General features: G+C 34.6%; 2 protein-coding genes and 1 pseudogene across 2 annotated transcripts; 2 read left to right on the top strand and 1 right to left on the bottom strand.

Annotated features, from left to right (window-relative positions):
- Positions 1-3,050: 3,050 nt before the first annotated feature.
- LOC120192129 lies at positions 3,051-3,529 on the top strand. Its single transcript, XM_039194964.1, has 2 exons — positions 3,051-3,314; positions 3,410-3,529. The coding sequence occupies exons 1-2, from the start codon at positions 3,051-3,053 to the stop codon at positions 3,527-3,529; spliced, it is 384 nt and encodes a 127-aa protein (XP_039050895.1).
- A 188-nt stretch (positions 3,530-3,717) lies between these two features.
- LOC120191949 lies at positions 3,718-7,051 on the bottom strand (annotated as a pseudogene).
- A 10,788-nt stretch (positions 7,052-17,839) lies between these two features.
- On the top strand, positions 17,840-19,163 carry LOC120192128 (flavonol 7-O-rhamnosyltransferase-like). The gene has a single exon (XM_039194963.1). The coding sequence runs from the start codon at positions 17,850-17,852 to the stop codon at positions 19,161-19,163; it is 1,314 nt and encodes a 437-aa protein (XP_039050894.1). The 5' UTR covers positions 17,840-17,849.
- Positions 19,164-19,691: the final 528 nt, after the last annotated feature.

Raw genomic sequence — 19,691 nt, 5'->3', positions numbered from 1 at the left:
AAATCATGTTTCGTTGTAACCAATTTAATTCGAAAGATTTTTTTATGCATAGTGAACAATACCCGTGAACAGTGAACAGTGGCGATGAACAGTAGGGGAATCGGTTTCCTGTTGGGGGAATCGGTACCCCAAAATCATTCTGGAAAATTTTGCTTAAAACCATGGTTACTATTCATGCTACAGTAACTGCTACAGTAATTTCCGAAAATACATATAAATTCATAAAAATTAACCTTACATCACTATAAAAATTTTCAAAATTTATTCAACAAATAAATTTAATATTTTCAAATTACATGTCACTATCTAAAATCAAATTCCATCGCAGGATGTCTTACTGATATTGAAATATACCTTTCGATGCTTGAAGTCACTTTGAACTCTTTAATCCACTATTGGCTTTTTACCTACGCGTGAAAATCATCACACGCTAAGTATAAACTTACTGAGGCAATTAAAACATTTAACAATGCAATACAATTCATGCATGATTTTCAATGTCAAAATCAAATTTCCATAAAATCATTTTACTAATATATCCAATATTTTACCATGATCAATATAATATAAAATCTCTTACCATTTATCCCATAAGCTTGTAAGCTTATTTACCAAAATACTTACCATTTAAATTACATAAGCTCGTAAGCTTATTTTACCCATATACTTGCCATTAGTCCAAAAGCTCGTAAGCTTATTTGTATGCTTACCATTTATTAAGTAATAAACCATAAACCATAGCCTATAGCCCAATATACAACCCTGAGGACCCTGGGTATTCGAGTAATATTTGCACCGTAGTGTTACACATAAGGTCGTGCCCACCATATACACCGAAGTGTATTACACATAAGGTCGTGCCCACCATATACACCGAAGTGTATTACACATAAGGTCGTGCCCACCATATACACCGAAGTGTATTATAAACCTGCAGCTGCTATACTCTATGGCATGTCAACTATACCCTGTCCCTCAATGACTTATTTGGGCATATAGTCTACTTTATTCGATCCATCCATGGCAAAATATATTATTAAATTTAACATTGGGCAGTTCATACCTGAAAACATTCATGGTAAAATATCACATTTTTCAAGATCAATGCATTTTAATTTCATACTTTGACATATCAATGTCAATTTATAAAAATGATATAAAATCATGCCGATATAAACAAGGTCGACTTATCGCAAGTCTTCCTGATGATGTATAAAACATCCATGTACAATTTCATGCATGTATTGCTCTCACCTTGACACTTTATATCTTTCAAAATATTTGTGCCTCGCTATTGTCCACAATATACCCTTTTTATACTTGACTTACTTCAATTGCAAATCAACCATGATCTGTATAAATCACAAATTTATAATAATATATATGTTAGTATTGTACTAACATAACCATATCCCAAAATAATTCAATATCATACTTCAAACTCATTTCCACCAAATAATTCAGTACTTATTAATTCCTTTAACATTGAAACCCACTTTTCTAATTTACTCAAAATGGTCCTTCACTATTTTATCACTTAGATTATTAATACCAAAAATTCCAGTATGAAATTATTTCACATCTAACACTCATTTCAATTCCCGAACAATAATTTCCAGCATAGTACATCAATTATACAACACTTATACAATCCATCCATTTTCCAGAATTCAGACAACTCGCACTACCTTTAAATAATCAATATTCTATATTTATATACACACTGGAATTTAATTTTGTTTCTTCTATTGAAAACTAGACTCGAATAAGAATCTATCCATATAAAGAACTCCTTCTAATTCATTATGTACAATTTATGGCGAATTTTCAAAGTTGACCAATAAAATCTGTTTTGTACAGAATTCTGCTGTCCGATTTTTCTGACCTTTCCTTGGTTAAAAATTCATATCTATTTGTATACACCTTGAAATTAATCTCCGTTTGTTTTAAACAAAACTAGATCGATATATGAACACAATATATAAAAATAACCTCAAAATTATTTTTATATAATTTCTGATGAATTTTCGAACCTACTGCCAGAATCAAAATCCAAACTGTTTTCTTTAACTTCATTCATAGGTTCTTCATCAATTATTACAACCAATTCTTTAAAATCACTTAACTCTTCTAAACCCATAAAACACCAGAAAACAGCATCCCCTTCATCATCTCAAGATAAACTTGAACATAAACCCTAGTAATATTCATGTCAAAACGTAGAGAATTGAACGTAGAATATTTTTCCTAACCACACCAAGTCTAATTCTCAAGAACTTGCTTCAAAAGTCAAAACAAAATAATTTTACCTTTCAAGCTTGAAGAACCATATGAATAGGTGGAGAGAGAGCCTTTGTTGCTGAAAGTTTCCACTTACTTTGAATATGCTAATCAATAATAGTCTTATCACATTACTATTATAATATAAATGAATTTTAAATTCATTTAATCCTCTTTTACCATGTTGCCCTTAATGAATATTCCAAACTACAAATTTGCCACTCTAACATCATCTCTTACTTCATTATCCAGAAAATATCTTAAATTTTATTTTATACTTCTATCCTTGAAATTTTTAAAAGTTGCAATTTAGTCACCAAATTCCACTGTTTCAATTAAATCTGAAAAATTCAACATTTCCAAACCAAATTTCTCTGATCTAAAATATTAACATAATATTTCCAACCATTTTATAACATCCTTCAATTTTTTTTAAAATTCCAATTCGATCGAAATTATCGATTCCTTATCGACTTTAACCCTTTCTAATTTTTCTTTATTAAAATTTCAAATTCAAAAATATGATTTCTATAAAGCTCCACTCTTAAGAGTAAACCATCTATTTATGGAATAGAATTCTTTTTAGGAAATTATCACTTAATTCCCTAAATGTTTTCCCAATCTTTTACTTTGACCATCAACCTTTCAAAATTTACATTTTGGTCATCATCTAGATTTTTGGGGTATTACAGTTTTTCCTTGCTAGATATAGATTGGTGTCTTAGTTCAATGCTAAATTCAATAATTGTTCGGGGTTGTTTGACTACCTTATGAGGGATCTGTCTATTGCAGATAGTTGGGGCAAACTGAGCAGTAAGGTGGTTTCAAAAGTTATGTGGGTGCCGCCTCCTCAAGGCTTTTTTAAACTAAATGTTGATGGTGCGGTCACGGAGGATTGGATGAAAGGGGGTATAGGAGGGATTATTAAAGATGCAGGGGGTTCATTGTTGGCTTTATTCTCTGAGGCAATTGGGAAAGGGTCTCCTACAATTGCTAAAATATTAGTGATTAAAAGGGGTTTGGATATTTCTTTGGTTCTCAATGGAGTTGCAAAGGAAGACTTATAGTTGAGTGTGGTTGTCTTGTCATGGTTAATTGGATTAAGAATTTGGGTGGTTGCCTGAAACAGTTGTGTTTATTGTTTAATCAAATTGTAGAGATTTACAAGGATAAAGATGTGGAGATCAGACATATTTCAAGAGAGGCTAATTGGGAGGCGGATAAGTTGGCAAAAGAGGGCATTGAATGAGTGAGGTGTGTGTTGGACTTATGTGTTAGAGTTGGGGGGGGGGGTTTGTATTGTTTGGTATGTTTTGGATGTTATGGTCTGATGATGTCTAAGTTGTAATGTTCGTTGTTGCAATAAAATTATGAGACTCTTTTCCTCATTCCAATGCTCGACGAAACTTTCATATTTCGTTAAGTACGAAGGGGGTTCTTAATGAGGTCTCCCTATTCCATAAAAAAATAGACATATAACAGCCAAAACAAGCTCCCAACTCATGCACAGGATCGTCTTGTGCTTGATATACAAAATTGAAATATTTGACCCCTTAGTTCCAAGTCTAGAGACACTAACCATATGATCTTCACAAGTGATAATTGCACTTGTAGTGAGAATATAATCCACAAGGCTACCACTTTAGAACAACAACAACAACTAAACAAAATACCTTCATAGAATATACTACATCAAAATGTCCACCAGTCCCAAAACGAGGGACCTTTCCCCAAGCCAGTGTGTCAATGGTCCCCTGAAGATCATCCAAAACTTTAGCAGTTCAGCCTTACCAACTTTGACAAAGCAAGCACTAGGATTCTGCAACAAATTGTATAAAGTTAAGTTGACTACAAAAATGTTTTACTTAAGCATCAAAGTAGAAACAATGACAGAATTGACCAAAAAGCATCAAAGGAAAAAAGAAGATGAATATCACCAATTTGTAATCAACTAGTAATGCATATTTACATAAACAATTTAGGAAAACATAATTTTCAGAAGGATGTCACTTCTTTAGGCATTTAATTTTTTAGCAGTTTACATTTTTCTTTTAAATTAGAATAAGACCCTACCATAAATTATGTTTTTCCTATCAGAAATTTGGTCATACAATGATACAAGTTCAACTACTAGAACTCCCACCAATAAACAAACTAGAGAACTAACAGTGATGGATAAATGGGAAGTACACACTAAAGGAGGCGTAGGACATTCAATAATTTCAATAACATAAGAGTAATAGAAAAAGTTTAATGGCAATCCAAATGGAAAATTTAGATTCCAGCTATATATACTCAAATTTGATGGTAGATGTTGAAGAACGATGATGCTAAACCCAATCATTATCAAATTGTCTATAAATGGATTGCCAGCCACTCGCTTAATTGTTTCCTCGGCCATTTTCACCTGAAAATTTAAGAATAGAACAATCAAACCTGACAACCCAGAAACAAAGTTGCAGAGATCATAACCAACAGTGATTTTTAGCAAGAAGTAAAATAATTAAAGAACTGCGATACTCTTGCCGCAGTTTCAAGCATAAAGATGCATGATTGTGTTTCACAGCTGTCAACAGTCCAAACACTGACATTGCACAAGAGATCATGTCAGTATCTATTGTATAAATTTAGATAGACATACAAATCATGAACAATTTTAGGTATATGGACGGTTGAACACACCATAGAAGTAACAGTGTGTCAGTACTGGACATGTCCAGTAGATTCCTAGAATGAAGCACGTACAAATCACCAAAAAACAAATTAATCTCCCATCCTCAAGAGAATTATATCCTTCAATTCTATATGAAGAAGGAATGTGAATTGCCCATGGTTTTCAAAATTTGCCACAGACTAATCTTCACAAACTTCTATTGTCAAAATAACATATTTTCCTGTCATTTATTTCGAAGTAAGTTTTCAACTTTCAGGAGACCATATATTAACTAACTGAAGAATGAAAGGGCAAGGCTTACTTTCGCTATTAACATCTCAATATCAGCCTGTAGAATTCTGTTGTCAACAGCAGCTTCATCATACTTGTGATTCATGTCAGTTAGACGCTTGAGTAACGTGGAATGTTCAACTCTTAATTGAGCAACCTAGACACTAAAATGATAAAAAAAATACCATTGGAAGCGTTCATTTGCAACTTCTCTCCATGGGAAACAACCTAACTGAAAAAGAGTAACATATAGTCTTCACAAAACCATAAGAAAATAAAATAGAAAGCCAAGATTGCTTATATAAAAGGGCAATATATCTTTATATAAGCATAAGATTTCTTTGCAAAATACCTAATGAAGTTATTCTTAGTTGAAAAAGTAAACGCAAAGTTAAATCACTTAACGACTAATGGACACATTATTCCAAGCTATCCACAATCCATTTTACTCGAGCTAATTCAAGGATAAGAGTCACTTATACATGCATACAATTATGTGTTAGAAATAACTGCCAGTCACATGTACTTGAGAAGAAATTAACAGTGTGGGTGGTATCAAAGAATGTAATTTGTTCTTCAACTCATAAATATTAAATACCCTAACAACAAATACTTCAAAGAAAATCCCTACATAGAAATAAAGCCACCAGTACTCTTAAAAATGCAACTACAAAGTTTAGATTAAAGTTAAAGGAAACATACAAATTCAACATAATAAACATTCACAAGTGAAGTTTTCTCTCCAAGACTCCAACAAAGCAACATAAGTTTAGTGTTTACACAAACATAACATGTATTTTGATATCTTTAGAAGACTCAGCTTCATAAATGACTAAACTAGTCCTAGTTAAACTCTTATGCGTTATTGTCGGCTAAATATAATCTATCATTCCAGCAAAATATACCATAGAAATTAGAAAGCACTCAGAAGTTGAAATATGTCATACCAAATCAAAAGCACTCCTACTGCTGTTGGTTTTGGGGAGGTGGCATTCCGGGGCATGATGGTCCGAAAATAGGTACAGCTCCAGGCGGAGGAGGAATTCCAGGGCATGGTGGAGGTGGAGCAGGTATTCCAGGCCTCGGAGGTGGGGGACCAGGAGGTCCTCTAATGATTGGTCCAGGAGGTGGAGCCATCGGCCTCTGACCAAATTGTGGAGGTGGGACTTGGTATTGCTGAGGTGGCCTAACTCCAAAAGCTGGTGGCGGTACCGATGGTGGCGGGCCGCGTTGCATCGGAGGTGCTTGTGGTTGACCAGGGTAAGATCCAGGTGGCATTTGCCCAGGCGGAAGGATCAGAGGCGGACCTCCACCAGGAGCAGGGTAAGACATGGGCAGAGCAGAGAGTTGCAGAACCGGCGGGCGAGAAATCTGAGGCTGCATCATCCCAGGAGCAGGACTGCCAACGCCGCGAACGGGCCCAACAAGACCCGGCTGCGCTTGAACGAAAGGACCAGCAGGGATCCCAGGTCCAACAGCATGACCAATACCAGGGCCATGGACGACATTAGCGGCGCCGGACTTGGAACGAGACTCTTCGGGAAGAGGTGGACCTTCGACGGTCATCGAAATAACCTCTTCACCACGGAGAAGAATAAGGCCAAGCGTTCGACGATCTTCTCATTCTTCGTTGGTGTTGGGGTTTTTCTTTCCTTTAGCAGGAGGAAGCTTACGGAACTCCTCGTAGTCTCCGAGGACGAGATTCATGTGCCGATTGAAAGCCATGAATTTGCCCACCAGCTGTCGGTCGTCTTGGATGGTGACCTGTATCCTGTAGTTGATTAACTGAAGCATTTTGGAACTCTTTGACATCGACATTTTGGCGACTCACAATGTCAAACGATGAGACTGAGGAAGAGAAGTGGAGGGAGAATTTACTATATAGCCCATTAAGATGGATAGATTAGGCCCAAAAGCATTGGTTGGGTTTAAAGAAAATCTAATAATTTTGAGTATATTTTATTTTTATTTATAATGAAATTAGATATTTGAATTCAAATTTATTATATCAATTTTTTATGCGTTACATATACCAATAATATTATTTGAATTTAGAGACGATATGCAATTGTGAATTTAGAATATAAAGCGTAAAATGGATATGTAGTATATTCGAATATTAAAATAAGTGTATTATGAAAACGGAGAAGAGGAGACTGACCGATGCAGGAAAAACCGACGCGTCGCTTTTTCTTGGAGTTGGGGAGCTGATCGGCGTTGGGATGTTGTTGTTTCTTTCCCATTTGACGGAGGGTTAGGGTTTTGCAGAGCGGGAAATGAGGAACTGTGAGGCGGGAAATTATGTTTTATAAATTGGGGGACAATTTAGGGTTATTTGTACATAAACTCATTGAAGCTGTGCAAAATAGAGACAACGAAGGAGGGAATTCATCACGTGCATCGCACGCGATGAATTAAAAAAACTTGTTGTGTACTAAAATAAGAGTCTTTAGCGGCATTTGTACAAAAATGCTACTAAAGTATGAGTTTTTAGCGGTGTTTGTATAAAAACATCACTAAAGTATGAGTCTTTAACGGCGTTTGTAAAAAAAGTCACTAAATTACGGTCTTTAGCGGCGTGTATATAAAAACACCACTAAAATAGACGTTATGACCATATCTAGAAGGTTATATTGATCATCAAAGTGATTCAAAATTAATTTAAAAAATTTAACATATATGAAATCAGATTTTTCAAATAAATTATATAGTTATTATCACTTAATCAAAAAATAGTTTAAAAAAAATGTAATTTAAATCCAAGACTCTGATTCTCAAAATGTCAATCCGATTCTGTAAACAAATACCCCTAACGTTTGATAGGATATGCAAATTTGCCCATATTTTTTTAGAACATTTGACCCCACAACGTTTTATTTTGATTCAAAAGTCACCCTCGTTGGATGAAAACCGCTAGTCAACTGACGATCAACGCCTCCAACTGACTAAGCAAGCACACGTAGACACAAATGATGACGTGGTGTGTCTACATCACTATTGTATGCTGACGTGGAATTGACACGTCAAATTTTTTTGTTAAAAAGTTAATACTTTTTTGAGAATTTTGTACCGATGAGAGAGCACACATGTCACTCTCTCATTGGTGCGGATTGAGAAGAATGAATAAAAACCATTTTGCGTGGAAATGGACTCAAACCTAGGGCAAGGGCATGAAATGGTATGCCTCTTACCACCAGGCCAAGCATGCTACTCAATTTTATAATGAAACAAAACTTTATTTTACCCATAATAAATGTTAAGTTTAATTAAACAAAATAAAACACATGTTTCAAATATCTCACATGCAGATGAAATGGGAGACTCGATTATACCCAAAATATTAGGGTTTAGAAACCCCACAACCACTAAATTGTTTTTCCTCTCAAATTCTTCATTTTCCATCAACTAGCAGCTTCCAATGGATTACACAATCGCATATTTTGAATGTGAGTTGATTTTTTTAATCGAATCATCAATTATTTCCTCAATTTTGAATGGGTTAAATAAGGTTTTGTTTCGTTACAAAACTAATTTCATGTTCGTGAATTTATATACTTCTGTTGTCTTTCTATTTGTGTTTGTGTGTTCTTTATGCTAATGTTATATGCTTGTGAATTTATATTGATTCTATAGTTCTCTGAAGCTGCACATTAATTCCTCGGAAAGATGGTAAACATTATCGGGTGCTTTAGGTTATGTTTGTCAACTAGGAGCGCTTGAAATATCCTTTGATCCGTCTAAAATTTCAATATAGGATAATTTTCTTACCCCTTTTCCATTATTAACCGCGCGCAGGGGGCTCTCTTTCTCTCAAAAGTAGTGGCTTTGTGTTTTCTGTTTTTGATTTGTTGATAAATCATGAATTTGATTAAAATATACGTCGGCGGCTTTGTATTACTGTGACCTGTGAATGATATATGCAAACAAAAATCTCTACCAGAACTTCTTCAACCCTAAAATCCATATCAGCAGTTAGGTATATTAATAATATTTAGTAATTTTTATTTGAAGTGTCTTGCATGCTGTATGTTAAATGATCTAACGGTTCTTTTATCCTTTTTTTCTTTTTGTAAATTCAAAGTTCTGGAAATAAATTTGCCTCCAAAGATGTCCACAGTAAATTTTTTAATTGACCTGACTGCATATTTTCTTTTTTGATGCTGCGTTGTTCTAGTGCAAGTAATCTGTAAAATTTCTAATTCGAAAGCAATCACCAATTTCATTGTGAATTCTTTTGCATGTTTAAAGGATTAACTATGGTTATCATACTAAGCATACAACCTATTCCATGCTGCACATTTCTCAGGCTTGTTCGTATCGTGTCTTGTGACAGGGACTTAAGAGTCGATTGTGGAAGGCTGGAGGCTTGCCCATAGGTTGGATTACCTTCTACAACCAGACTGTTGCTTTAGAAAAGAGATGGCATACACGTGGGCTGGGTTATAATTCAGGCATTGCTCAGGGTGATATCGAGAATGCAGCAGTTATACTCTATGATGGATTCATGAAACCCTGGTTGGAAATTGGAATAGCTAAATACAAAATTTATTGGAGCAAGCATTTGCTGTATGACCACCCTTACTTACAACAGTGCAATATCCGTGAGTAATTGAAGCTCGCCACTTACAAGCGGAATTCTTTGATTCATACCAAAACTACGGTCTCTCAGAAACTGCTTCTACCGGTCTGATTCTTTAACAATCTTTCGTATAATTTTCCAGTTCGAGTTTCCCCGTATGTTCCAGCTATAATCTTCTTTGGGGTCAAGTTAATTTATGGGCAATAACCGAAATAAACAAGTTTCTGCAGGGATTCTGGCTGTCTTGCATGTATTCATTTGTATATAACTGATCACAATTTCCACTTCCTTGTATTGAAGCATAGATTCTTGAAATGTAGGAAGAACTATGTGACTTGTACTATTGGAAGCCTTGATATGTTGATTCATCAATTTCAGTTACAGGATGCCGTTTGTGTGGCAGAACTTGTATCTGGGGATTTATCTTTTAGAGGAATTCATTATTTTATTAACGAGTCGAAATATTATGTTTCTTCTCTTCTTATTTTGTTTCTCATTGCTATATTTTTCTCTTTTCATATAGTTATGCTCTTCAACAACAAATTGTTAATAAATTGAGGTTATGATGATATTTGAAATGCGTGTTTTATTTTGTTTAATTAAATTGAACACTTATTATGGGTTAAATAAGGTTTTGTTTCATTACAAAACCGAGTAGTATTCTTGGCATGGTGGCAAGAGGCATACCATTTCATGCCCTTGCACCAAGTTTGAGTTCCCTTCCACGCAAAATTCTAAAAAAAATATATTAATTTTTTTTTAAAAATCTGACGTGTCAATTTCACGTCAGCATACAATAGTGACTTGGTCATGCCACGTCAGCATACAATAGTGATGTGGACATGTCACATCATCATTTGTGTCCACGTGTGCTTGCTTAGTCAGCTGGAGGCGTTGATCGTCAGTTGACTAACGATTTCCATCCAACGGGGGTGACTTTTGAATCAAAATAAAACGTTGTGGGGTCAAATGTTTCAAAAATAATAATATGGACAAATCTGTATATATTGTCAAACGTTAGGGGTATTTATTTACATTATGACTTTCAAATATCTGAAAGGGAGAGATAAAAGGAATGAATTATAGATCTCAGTGCACTCAAAATAGGCAAATAAAAGCATAAACTACTAAAGCTAAAAGCCTAAAATGACATAGTAAAGAAATATGGCGTAACATGAAAGAACTCTTCTCGATTCAGAAAGAACTTTCTGGTAGATCTTTCGGAGTAGCAAATGATTCCTGCAAGAAAAGATCATCAACACACGCAGTACAACCAAATTCAAAAGACCTATATATTAAATGATATATAGAATGTTTCTATAGCCAAAACGAACGGGATCGGAAGGTTCTCGAATGGAGCAGCGGTCTGTTTACATATAGTAAAATGCCAATTTCTCAAATGTAGAATCTGCAATGAGGCTTATAGGTTCCGAGGGATGAATTTATATCACTCACATTTTATTACTTACAATAAAAGGGTCACACATAGTACTCATCAAAATTTGAAAAACAAATTCAAATATATCTAATTATCCATACAAAGGCTGCATTGTGTAATAAACCATCATATATGTGTTGTAACCCCCAGACCGATGCGGGTAACCCGATGCGATCTGAGGTGTCACATTAGGGTCACCGGAGCGACCCAACATAAAAATGGCGGAAAATTTAATTTTTTTTATCAAAACATGTAACTCATAAAATCATTAATCGGTATGCAGAATTAAAACATATTTTCATACTCAAATTTAAAACAAAATACAATTACATGCCCCCTAATCACATGCACATACTCTGCAACCAACGCCGGAGGGATTCCTCTACTGAAGTCGATAACCGCACTGGTACGATTCTTTTAATCTGAAAAGGTGAGTAACAGAGTGAGTTTCGGAAAGCTCAGCAATACAGAACTACCAGATGATGCTGAAGAACGTGCAGATACAGATAAACGTATTTTTTCTTATTGGTTCAGATATTTACATATTTCTTTAACTGAGCTGAGGTCCAATTGATATTTCAGTTAGTAACAGATAATATTCAGTTCAGATGGAAATATTTCGGATGTCTAGGTTCAGGAGATCATAATAGGTTATCCAGTGTGTTCCCATAAAACCAGTGAAGAGATACAAATCTTTTCTTTTTAAACAGTAGTAGTTTAAAAACATATTTTTATTCAAAAACCATATTAATCCCTCCAACCAAACACTCTATAATGTGTAGGTTCCCCAGAACCATACACCCACCTACACACCAAGTAATGACTTACCCTGAGCACAAAGCAGAGGAGCTTGCAGTAACGGTAACTTCCTCCAACAACACCTTCCCATAAAACGTTTATCAAAAATCATATTATTCCCTCCAACCAACACTCCATAATGTGTAGGTTCCCCAGAACCATACACCCACCTACACACCAAGTAAATTCCATGATTTCATAAATCAGGAACAAGTCATATTTTCCAGTGAAAACAGGAAACCAGATAACACATTTCAGGTAACCATAATTCATAAACCAGTAAATTCCATTATTTCATAAATCATGTACAATTCATACTTTTCGATGAAAACTGTAATCAAAGATCACATACCATGTTGCCATGGTTCATAAAACAGTAAATCAATACTCTCGTTAAAACTCATTTGAAACATATAAAACTGTCATGTAGTACATGTGAAACACACTAGAGGATCAAAATATTTATCAGATATTCTTCAGAGATACTGGATAATCTTATTGGGCAGAGAAACAAAGATCTTCAGTTTACAGATAGAATGTCGGAATTTAGAATCACTATAGGAATAGTCAATAACTAACGGAATCATCAGTTATTCAGAATATAACTTAAGCTGATAAGGAAGAAATGAAGATTCATGACATTTACAATCGGCGTCGATTTATCAGATTATTAAAGTAACTCAAGTTTAACAACTCCCAAAACTAATGCATGTTGACCGGTCCATTCGTTTTCCGACCAGGCATTCACTCTTTAATACCAACAACTATTGTCCATAAATCAACTTTTGAGTCATCACTGAACATATCTTAAGGAGACAAACATATATTATATTGGTCTTTATTTCATTTTCACGCTTTCACGATATCATGAAATGCTGACGTACTTGATTTATGGTTCATAATCCATAGGGATGATACATCATGTAAGTTCATTCGAATTTCCTGGCTTATCCTAATCACTTACTTAATCCTCAATCATTGATGTTACTTAGTTCATTTAGCATTCAAGTTCATTCCAGTTACTTCGGGATTTTCCAGAGTAATACAAATGTTCCTGAATTTCATATACATATTGTTCTTCCGATCCATTCAATTTGGTCTTCGTGGTTGATTTGTCAAACAAACGTCAAATTCTTAATACTGAATGCGAACTAGAGTTGAGCTGAGCTGAATACTTCCAAAATTATCATTGAGCTAAACTTGAGTAGACGAACACGCATTCAAGTAATATCTATGCCGTTCAGGTACTGACATATCATTAAGGTTGATCGGCTCACTTATGTTGTGTTCCATAACTTTTTAAAGATAGTCCAATACCTATGCTTATTTAGATTCCTTAATTAATCCAAGGCATTTACTTAGTATAGGACACAAGGGTATTTTGGTAATTTTGGTGTTTAGTTTTATTCCATTTATTTCAGAGCTCGAAGATATTCAATCATTCCTGAGCTTGGTGGTATTCTTGGGTCATTTCCATTATAGGGGTATTTCGGTCATTTTACAGATTTAGTGTATTTTAATCCTTTTCTTCCGTCCGATCTTACTATTAAATTCAATCTTATCATTTATTTCAGTCATTTCGAACAATTCTGACAGCAGAATACCCCCGATAAATTATTCTTCAGGTATTTACTCATTACTCGAATATTTTCAGGTCAAGTACTTTCTCAGATTTTACAAACGGAATATCATGAATTTTTCTGTACAAAGACAAGATCTTAACAATTAAATTCGTACTTAATCGAGTTAAGTACAATTCTCAAAGTACTTCTCATTCAGGGTCAACTCAGACTATTTTATCTCTCAAGGGCATTTTTGTAATTTCTTAACCAGATAATTTCGATATTAGCTCTTAACGAAAATAATTATAATTTAAAAATACTATGGTTAATTGCTTTCTCCAACATTCTCTAATATTGAAATGATTCCTTAACAGACTTCTAGCATCTTGCTTAAATCCTCTTGGGTTAAAAACCGATTATCTATATTTTTTAAGCAAAACTAGCATTTCTTATGCACATCAGTAGTTTCATCATATTAATATGTCTTTAAAAACCTCTTATCCAACTTCCATAGTCAAATCTTGTCTTTTTATAACATAAGGGTATTTTCGTAATTTTACTTTACCGGAGTATTCTCATAATTTCTCATCCAAGTACCTTTAACATTTAACCTTTGATGAAATAAACTATAAGTTACAGATCCAGGTTGATTTCTTTATCACTAAGCACAAAACTTGTAATTTAATTCTAACAATCCCTCAATTTTTTTATAAAAGTCATCTGAACCATAATCAATTACTGAACCCTTTTACCGTATTCAAATCGAGTGTAGAAACTAATTAACTACACAAATGAGACCAACATTATCTTAATCATGCAATTACCAATATTCGCATGTTCCATAAAGCATAAAGAGGTAGTAAAATATTACCTCGATTTCTGTGCCATACTGATCGACCATTAAAATTCCATTCGAACGCCTTTGATCTTTAATTCAACTTCCAATAATTTCTCAGATACATATCAACATAAATTATATAAAAAAAACATAGCTTAATTCTGAAAACGGATCGAATCGGATGATAAATCAGTGAAAAACAACTTACCGGATTCGAATTTGGCGAAACGGACTTCGGATTCAGGACGTCGAAAACATAAAATATGACTTTTTCGAAAATTTGGAATTTTCGGTCAAAATCAAAGTCAACGGGTTTGACTGGAAATTTCGAGGCATTCGGGTCCGAATTTCGAAAAACGGACTGCGTAATCGGATTTGGAACGTCGAAAATTGTCAGGATAGGTATATTCGGTCGAAGTCAAAGGTCGTTTAATGCCCGGTCAAAGTTCTGGTCAACTGTGGTCAACGGTCAACGGTCGACCATTTTACACAAATATCACCCTAACAGAAATTAATTACCAAATTAGCCACATTCTATAAATATTTACCAATCTAACACCTGAATTTTACATAAATAGCACCCAAACATAAATTAATTACTAAATTATCACCCAGACGATGCCCACTCTCAGGGGTGGCGCATAAACAGTGCTACGGTGTCGGAAAATTCCCAGAAAAATTCCTAAAAATTATTTTAAGCGATTTTGAGGCACTTACAAAGCTCGGTTTACAATTTTAAACGGCGGAGAGCTCGATTTCGAAACATCGGAAACTTTGACGGTCTCACCCCTCCACGCGCCGGCGACGACGGAGAAATGGAGAACACCGGTGAACTCGGAACAATGCAAGGAACACGATGGTGCGGGAGGTGTCGTAAACGGATGACCGGATCGTCGTGAATCGATGAAAAACCAACTGAAATCGAGTTATTACCGACGATACTTCCGACTGAAATTAATGACGAACGACGACGATTCACGACGAAAGGTTTGAGGGGTTTTGTTCCTCGGTCAACAACGAACACGATGGTGGTTTCGGTTCGTCGATCGGAGGTCGGACGGCGAGTAGATCGGAATTGAAAGAAGGGTTGTTGGAAAAGAGAAAACTGGAAAAAAAACATGCAGTCTGCGCACAGGGAAGAGATTTATAATTCAACATAAAAAAATAATCAAATTATGAGTTTAGTCACTGAATTTCTTACACTTTATAAAACAGTCTATTAATTTTAAAAATTTTCAATTTAATCCTCAATTTTCCTCCAAAATACCAATTAAATCTAATACTTTATAATTCTTAAAATTTAACCCCAAATTGGGGTGTTACATGTGCACACTGGAAATCAGCATAAAAGATAAGTAAAGTAATCTATCTACTTTCATTCTAATGTTATATAAACACTATCAGAAGAAAAGCACTAAATTAGTATGTAGCAAAGATCCAAAATCACCAGATAACAGTATAATTTTGCCAAAAAAGAAACAGTACAAATCTAATCAAATACAAAAAATAAAAAGGGGCGAACTACCTTGGGGACTCGACCATTGATGGTGAATCCATCTCCAGACCTGTTCACAACCTCAAACACAGGTAAATAAACAAGTTAAAAACCTATTAAAAGATCCAAGTACTATATAGAGCCATCAAGAAACTAAACAAATTCACTTGATGCTAATTTTAGCCGAAACCAGGAGTATCAAATAAAAGAAATCTAAAGTTCAAAAGCATCAAATCCGATAATTCGATTGAAATTTTAGACGATGTCGAGTGGTGGAAAGCAGTTTGAGAAGTTTCCAAGGGCTTTCTTGAACGCCGACAACCCCTATGCACGTGTTGCAAACAATACTTCTGATAAGGAATCACATTCTTACTACACCGCCATTTATTCCATCCGTCCTTCGACACCTCCCTGGCTCGGGATCTGCCATGTTCCGATAATCAATTTCATTATTTTGAATAATTGAAAAAACAATTGAATAACTATTTAATTTTTAAGGATCAAAATATTTCATTATTTTGATTAAAACATAAGAAATAATCGTCTTAATTCCGATTAGGGGTTAGTTTCTTTTCTAATTGGAAATAATAAATATTGTGCGTCTCTCTAAAATTTTAAAATATTTTAGGGAATAAAAGGATCATTAACTAAATAAATATTCGAATTTCTTAATTTTCAATATGGGTACAAATTTATAACTAGAGGTACCAATTTTAGATGTTGTGGGGTGCTAACCTTTCCCTAAGTGTAATCGACTCCTGAACCCATAATCTCTTAATCGTAGGCCAAATTATATCTTTTTAATTTTTTTATTTAAAATAGTGTATCCTGGGTTTTTAACCTACCTAATCCCAAAGGTTGATAGCGACTCCAAACTTTTCAAATCTTTTCTATAATTAGATTTTTTAATTTATTATGATTTTCTCTACTTCGAAAAAGTCGCCGCGACACCAATTATGGACTGGATCATGCTTAGTATTGTGAAAAGAAAATAGTGAAAGAAAAGTAAAAAAATACGAAAGAAAAGTAGAACTTCAATAAATAAAAAGGAAATATAAATTCCAATATGAGTTCAAAGGTTGAACTTAAGGAGTATTTATAACACAAAAGTTTTAAGTAAATAAAATGACTAATTCCTAATCAAACTAAAAATCTTACCAGGATTTCTAATAAAATAATTAATTCTTAATAAAATAATAATAAAATAATCAAACAAAAAATCTTAAATAAAAAAGTAATAATAAAATAATCAAACTAAAAAAATAAATATTTAAGTCTAGTATTTTTGGTTGAATTCTGCTTAATCTTATAGATAACATAATGCAGGTAAAGTCCAATTAAATATTCAACTCGTCTTCTAAAAGATGTTGATTGGACCATAGGAATTTGTTAATTTTTGAGCTAATTAATCTAAAGAGACTCTTATCCAAAATAAACCTAAAAGAAAACAAATTAGTAATATATGCAATACTAAATCCTCATCATTAATCAAATCAAATCAAATAATATCTATATAATATTACTCGATATTAATATTATTAAATCAAAATATCATATGTAATAATAAATATTAAAATAAATAAATACCAATATTTTTTTTGTTTTAAAAAATCACATAACTTAATACTTGTACTTCGAAATTCTAAACATTTATTGTTCTTAAAAAACGCAAAACGAAACCCCACAACCATATAATTGCAGTAAAAACAATCAAACCAAACCAGCCCCACTAGAGTCTCACACCGCACCACCTCACACATATGGAACCAACAAGGAACAGAAAATAGCAACCTCACCCACCCAATTTTATTATAATTAATGTCAAGTATACTTTTGGTTGTCTATAAATTAAGACACAAATTAGAACCAGGAGAACCAAATCAAGAAAGCAAGTGCAGCAAAGAAGAAAAAAAATATGACAAGCTACTGCAATGGAGTTCACATTCTAATGATCCCATACCCAGGAGCGGGACATATCCTTCCTCTTATGGATTTAACCCACCAGCTCCTCCGTCGTGGCTTAACAGTGACGGTCATGGTCACACCTAAAAACCTCCATTATCTCAACCCTCTCTCTCTTTACATTCTTCTTCATCTCCAAACATTGGTGCTTCCTTTCCCTTCCCACTCTTCCATCCCACACGGTATCGAAAACATGCAAGACCTCGACATCTCTTTCGTCCACGATTTCGCTGCTGCATTGAGTAAGCTCCACGATCCTATAGTTAACTGGTTCGAATCCCATGTTTCTCCTCCAGTCGCGATTGTTTCCGACATGTTGCTTAGTTCTTGGACTCCTTCGTTAGCTTCGAACCTCGGGATCCCAATGTGTGTTTCGTCTTCACCAATGCACATGCGATGTGTTCATGGTGGTGGACCATCTAAATTCCATGTCGATTCTTATAGGAAACTGCATCTCGGCTGCATTCAAAGCTGGGGTTTGGTTTTCAACTCGTTTGATGAGATAGATGATGAAAAAATCAACTTTATCAAGGAAGAGATAACCAAGCACGACCGTTTATGGGCTGTAGGTCCTTTGCTCCCCATTGAACGCGGACCAAGTTTCTTGGGGCAAAATCATCAAGTTATTCAATGGCTTGACTCTTGTCATAAAGTTGACAAATCCGCGGTCTATGTCGGATTTGGAACACAGATAACATTTTCGAAGCTACAAATGGATGCTATTGCTTCAGCTTTGGAACAAAGTGCGGTTCGTTTCATTTGGGTTGTGAAGGAACCGATGAAAGGAGTTGGAAATATCGATGATGATGGGAACGTGGTTCCACCAGGGTTCGAGGATCGTGTTGCGGGGAGGGGAGTTGTGATCAAAGGCTGGGCACCCCAAGTGGCTATTCTTGGCCACCCTGCGGTTGGTTCGTATTTGAGTCATTGTAGTTGGAATTCGGCACTCGAAGGCATCCTTGCTGAGGTTCTATTGCTTGCCTGGCCCATGCAAGCTGACCATTTCCGTAATGCAGCTCTGTTGGTCGATGAATTGGGGGTTGCGGTTCGTGTTTGTGAGGGTTTAGAGACTGTCCCTGATGCAACCAAGCTGGCTCGAGCACTATCTGATTCCTTGGACATGAACAAGCCTGAGAGGGTTCGTGCCATGAAATTAAGGAAGACTGCATTAAACTCCATTGGAGAAGGTGGAAGTTCTTACAGGGCTTTAGATGACTTTGTAGAACAACTATCTTCTCTCGGTGCAAGGAAAACGAGGGAAATGTAAAATGAACCCTGGAACTATCAACTGTAATTAAATAAAATAAACCATCGAGTTTATTTAGAAGTAGAAGATAATGTTGTTATTTTTACGGGACACGATCAAGTATGTTTGTAGGGTGTATTAGGGGTGAGTAAAACTCGATTCGACTCAAAAAATCAATTTTTTCGACTCGACTCGAAAAATTGATCTTCTCGACTAGAGTCCATTTGAAAAAACTTGACTAAATTGACTCAACTCGAAGAAAAATTAAAATTTGAGTCAACTTATAAAATATATCTTGAATAACTCAAATTTTTTAGTTATTGGTTGGTTAGTTTTTAAGTTTGAGTCGAGTCTCTCAACTCTGTATGATTTATGTATATCACGTATATGTATATCAAATATGAAAAAAATATGAAGAAATATGTAAGTATTGTATATGATTATAGAAAATCATTTAAATTGGAATCAAATAAAATCATATTATTATAAATATTTACAATTAAATTTAAACATAGTCTTGAACAACTCGAATTTTATAAACTCGACTTG

This window comes from Hibiscus syriacus, unplaced genomic scaffold (genome assembly GCF_006381635.1).
Source record: "Hibiscus syriacus cultivar Baekdansim isolate YM2019G1 unplaced genomic scaffold, ASM638163v2 tig00116971_pilon, whole genome shotgun sequence".
NCBI classification, from domain to species: Eukaryota; Viridiplantae; Streptophyta; class Magnoliopsida; order Malvales; family Malvaceae; genus Hibiscus; species Hibiscus syriacus.
The sequence above is the reverse complement of the archived record's forward strand: the minus strand, read 5'-3'. Positions and strand labels throughout refer to the sequence as shown.